The 4,224-nt window shown below is 30.4% G+C and overlaps 1 protein-coding gene across 1 annotated transcript in view; it reads right to left on the bottom strand.

The window, feature by feature from the left end:
• Positions 1-406: 406 nt before the first annotated feature.
• Positions 407-4,224, bottom strand: part of LOC125266701 — an 18,240-nt gene continuing 14,422 nt past the window's right edge. The window contains exons 6-9 of the mRNA XM_048187616.1: positions 3,128-3,214; positions 2,461-2,538; positions 825-938; positions 407-663 (exon numbers count right to left, since the gene is read on the bottom strand). Of these exons, the coding sequence (XP_048043573.1) occupies positions 662-663; positions 825-938; positions 2,461-2,538; positions 3,128-3,214 (281 nt within the window). The 3' untranslated portion in view covers positions 407-661. The remainder of the gene's footprint in view (positions 664-824; positions 939-2,460; positions 2,539-3,127; positions 3,215-4,224) is intronic.

Below are 4,224 nucleotides of genomic sequence, written 5' to 3'. Positions count from 1 at the left end.
CTTTGGTCACATTCATAAGACCAATATCGATTCATAAATCCCAGGCTATTTCACCCAATAAATCGCAATAGGCTGAAAGCTTTTGATATGAAGTCTCGGATTTAAAATTCTGTCCATTTCATTAAGAAATTCAAGCAATAATACCATTTTAGGACTCTTTAATGTCACGTCATATATCGTTGTAGCTTCTGGGTGTGCCTGTGCGTTATCAAATGCATAGCAAAAGATTCGTGCCAGTTTCATTTTTGTTCTGGATCCAGTGCTCTGCTGCTACATTGGAGCGTACTCACAACGAACTGAACAGGGGTATGAATTACAGTTAAAATTTACAATATATCACCCTCAGTTTAATCTGTCAACGTGATGGACGGCCTTCAGATTTTTCCGTCAATATTAAATAAAAAAATTTTGATTTTTGAACAATTACTTTATTTAAACTTGTCAAACTTCCAAAACTACACATATCCATTGCACCATTAACACTTATAAAACACACATGCAAAAACAGGTATAATTTAAATTTAACAATAATATTAACCCTTTAACTTAACATTTATAAAAACAAGAACTTAAAATGGCAAAACTACAAAAACAACAACAACTTTAAATCTTCTTAAATAAGCCATGCTCAACTCCTGCACATCTCTTGATCCAGGCTTTACTCTGGGGAAAAAAACAGAAAAAAAAAAAAAACAGAACAGAATAGTTCACAATAAAGCACTTATCAAAACAAACCAAATCTATTATTAATTAAAATCAACAGCACATAAACTGATAGTATGAAACAGCTTTAAACAAACACCACATTTATCTTTAAAACTTACAATTTTTCCCTGGATTTTTCACTCGATTTTTCACTCGATTTTTCACACGACTTTTGACATGATCCTCCACTGAATTTTCACCATGACAGCTGTCCAGCTGTTCAGGATGCACACCTTCCATTGATAAATAGAAATAATGGCAAAGACAAAAAAAACAAAAACAATTATTATTATTATTAATATTTTTAATTATATATATCCATTAAATATTTGGCAAACAATGTGATGTAGCATTTATGTCAGTCAAGTAATTTCATGTCAATAGTTTATTCTATTTAAGTTAAAAACAAATTCTTTACTTAAATAGAATAAACTATTGACATGAAATTATTTGACGGACATAAATGCTACATCACACCGTTTACCAAATATTTAATGCATACCTTTTAACATTAAATCACCAATTGAACAATTTATATGATAGAACACATTTCAATATATTTCATACCCATTATTAAAAACATACTGTCCATTCATCCTACATTATATTGATATAAAGGAACCTATACAACAAATCATGATGCCACCAAGAGTGTTAAAACATTTCATTTTATAATAATTTGAAAGTCAACTTTATCAAAAGTAAAAAAAAAAAAAAAAAAAAAAAAAAAAGAAAAGTATACAGTGTATGATACAATAATGCAGTCACTACACATGTGCAAGAAATGTAAGTTCTGTACAAAAAAAAAAGTACAGTTAAACATCTAATATTCATAAATCTCACTAGAAATGATACTGTATTAATGTGTTTTTCACTAATACAAGCACACAATATTAAGACCAAATCACAATTATACCCCTTAGCATTTCCCTTGTGTCTAAAATGTCTTCTACCTAGACTGATTGGAATAAGGATAAAGGTTTGCCCTTCAAAACAGAATTCAACACCAAACTTCAAACAAAACCATATGTAAAGTTTGCCTGCATGATATTTCCACTCATAAACAATTACTTCAGTATTACCTAGCTTTCAGTTTCTCCATAGCTTGCTAAACATTTAAATGTGAATACAAATGAATATAGTTATCCTTCATAGACTGATCTCAAACATTTTTATTCTTACACCTTGCCACTCAATTTCTATGCAAAAAGAAAACTAAAAAGTTAAACAGAGCAACAAAATAAAATTACATTATGTCCAAAACAAACTTACATCTTACAAAATTTAGCATCACTAGGAAATTGCTTCAAACAGTCTACTTGCGCTGGCCACCCCGTTATATTTACATCTGCCCAAGTATTTTTAAAACAAATTTATGCTTTATTTATACCCTGTTATTTTTCTGTCTGCACAACATTAAACCATCCACATTAAATTAAATACTTCCTCTGGTTAAGACTCCAATATGAATGTCAACAGTTGACATTATAGAATAAAATCTGTATCCCATTTATTCAGAAATACTATATAACAGTAAAAATAACATAACAGAACACTTTAAATGCTCAAATTTTACATAAATTTAAATTACTAATGCTGTATAATATTAGTATGCAATTCAATGCAATGCTAAATAATATTAATTTCAATAAATATACTATTAAACCAGATTCATTGTTTGTGATATAGATAATGTGTGTGCCATAAGATAATAGAAGGATTCTTCACTCAATTACCACTGCAAATATTTCATACCTGTTGGAAGCACTGCAGGTACTGTACTTAGTTCCACTTCACCCTCCACTACATGTTCCTCTAGATCCTTTCCTTCTACTGAAAAATATTACAAAAACAAACATTACACACATTTAAAATGCTTCCAAACACACACATATACATATATATATATATATATATATATATATATATATATATATATATATATATATATATATATATATATATATATATATATATATGCCAGTGTATTTGCCAATTCAAAATTGGTCTTTTCAAATCTATACAATTTGCAAAAGTGACATTGACTCAACAGCAAATTTCATTAGAAAACCAAGTAGTTTTCAAGTATGCATTAAATATTTGTGAAATCCCAACATTGGTTCAACATTAACACAGAGCAACAGTGACATTGAAAAAAATATTTTGTAATGTTGAATCAACTAATTTTTTTTGTACTTTTTTGTACATTGATTTGTACTGAAAATAAACATTGCTACAACATTAACTGAAGGTGAAAACCTGATGCTGAAGCAGCATCACTTTATAAAATTTGGTGCATCCACTTTAATTGCAACAAATTCAATATTATTACAATAACTACACACCATCTACAACATCAAATCTAAGTGTTAAACCATCCTTAAACTAAAAACAGCTAAACCATTTTAAATGTACAACTTACAAGTATGCACTACAGCAACATGACTTTCTTCATCTTGCAAAAGATCCAAATTCCAGTCTTCCTCTCCATACTGTACTGAATCCAAGCCTATAACCATAATTGTTACACAATCAAGACACTATACACATATAAATAGTTCAAACTTAAAGAAAAAAAGAAAATACTTTAAATCAGGGGTCCCCAAACTTGTTCCTGGAGGGCCAGTGTCCTGCAGAGTTTAGCTCCAACTTGCATCAGCACGCCTTCCTGGAAGTTTCTAGTATGCTTAGTAGGACCTTAATTAGCTGCTTCAGCTGTATATGATTAGGGTTAAAGCTAAACTCTGCAGAGACACCGGCCCTTCAGGAGCAGGAATGGTGACCCCTGCTTTAAATCATCATCAGATTGTCTAATGATTTATTTCTCAAAATATTTTGGTTTAGAAAAAAAAATGTTTGTTATAAAACAATGAAATACACAGAACTATGAAAGGAAGTTCTTGATATTGTACAGGAGGCAGCAACTAAAACCATTCCAAAGAAAAAAAAAAATGCAAGAAAGCAAAGTGGCTGTCTGATGAGGCTTTACAAATAGCTGAGGAAAGGAGGAAAGTGAAAGGTAAAAAAGAAAGAGAAAAATATACCTAACTGAATGCAGATTTCCAGAGAATAGCAAGGAGAGACAGGACAAATTTCTTAAATGAACAATACAAAGAAATATAGGAAAACAATAGAATGGGAAAGACTGAACATCTTTTCAAGGAAATTATAGCTATGAAGGGAACATTCCATCCAAAGATAGATGTGATAAAAGATAAAAACAGTAGGGACCTAACAAAACCAGAAGAGATGAAGAGGAGATGGCAAGAATACACAAATTATACAAGAAAGATGCTATTATGATGCTCAGGGGAGTTCCATAAAAATAATTACTTCTGCTTCATTGATTATACTAAAGCTTTTGATTGTGTGGATCACAAATTATGGCAAGTTCTTAAAAGTAAGCGAAATACCAGACCATCTAATCCATCTTCTAAGAAACCTATATATTGGTCAAGAAAAAACAGTTAGCACCAGACATGGAACTACTAATTGGTTTGATTTTGGGAAAGGAGTACA

The sequence above is a fragment of the Megalobrama amblycephala genome, linkage group LG4, assembly GCF_018812025.1.
Source record: "Megalobrama amblycephala isolate DHTTF-2021 linkage group LG4, ASM1881202v1, whole genome shotgun sequence".
NCBI lineage: Eukaryota > Metazoa > Chordata > Actinopteri > Cypriniformes > Xenocyprididae > Megalobrama > Megalobrama amblycephala.
This window is presented reverse-complemented; position numbering and strand designations above follow the sequence as displayed.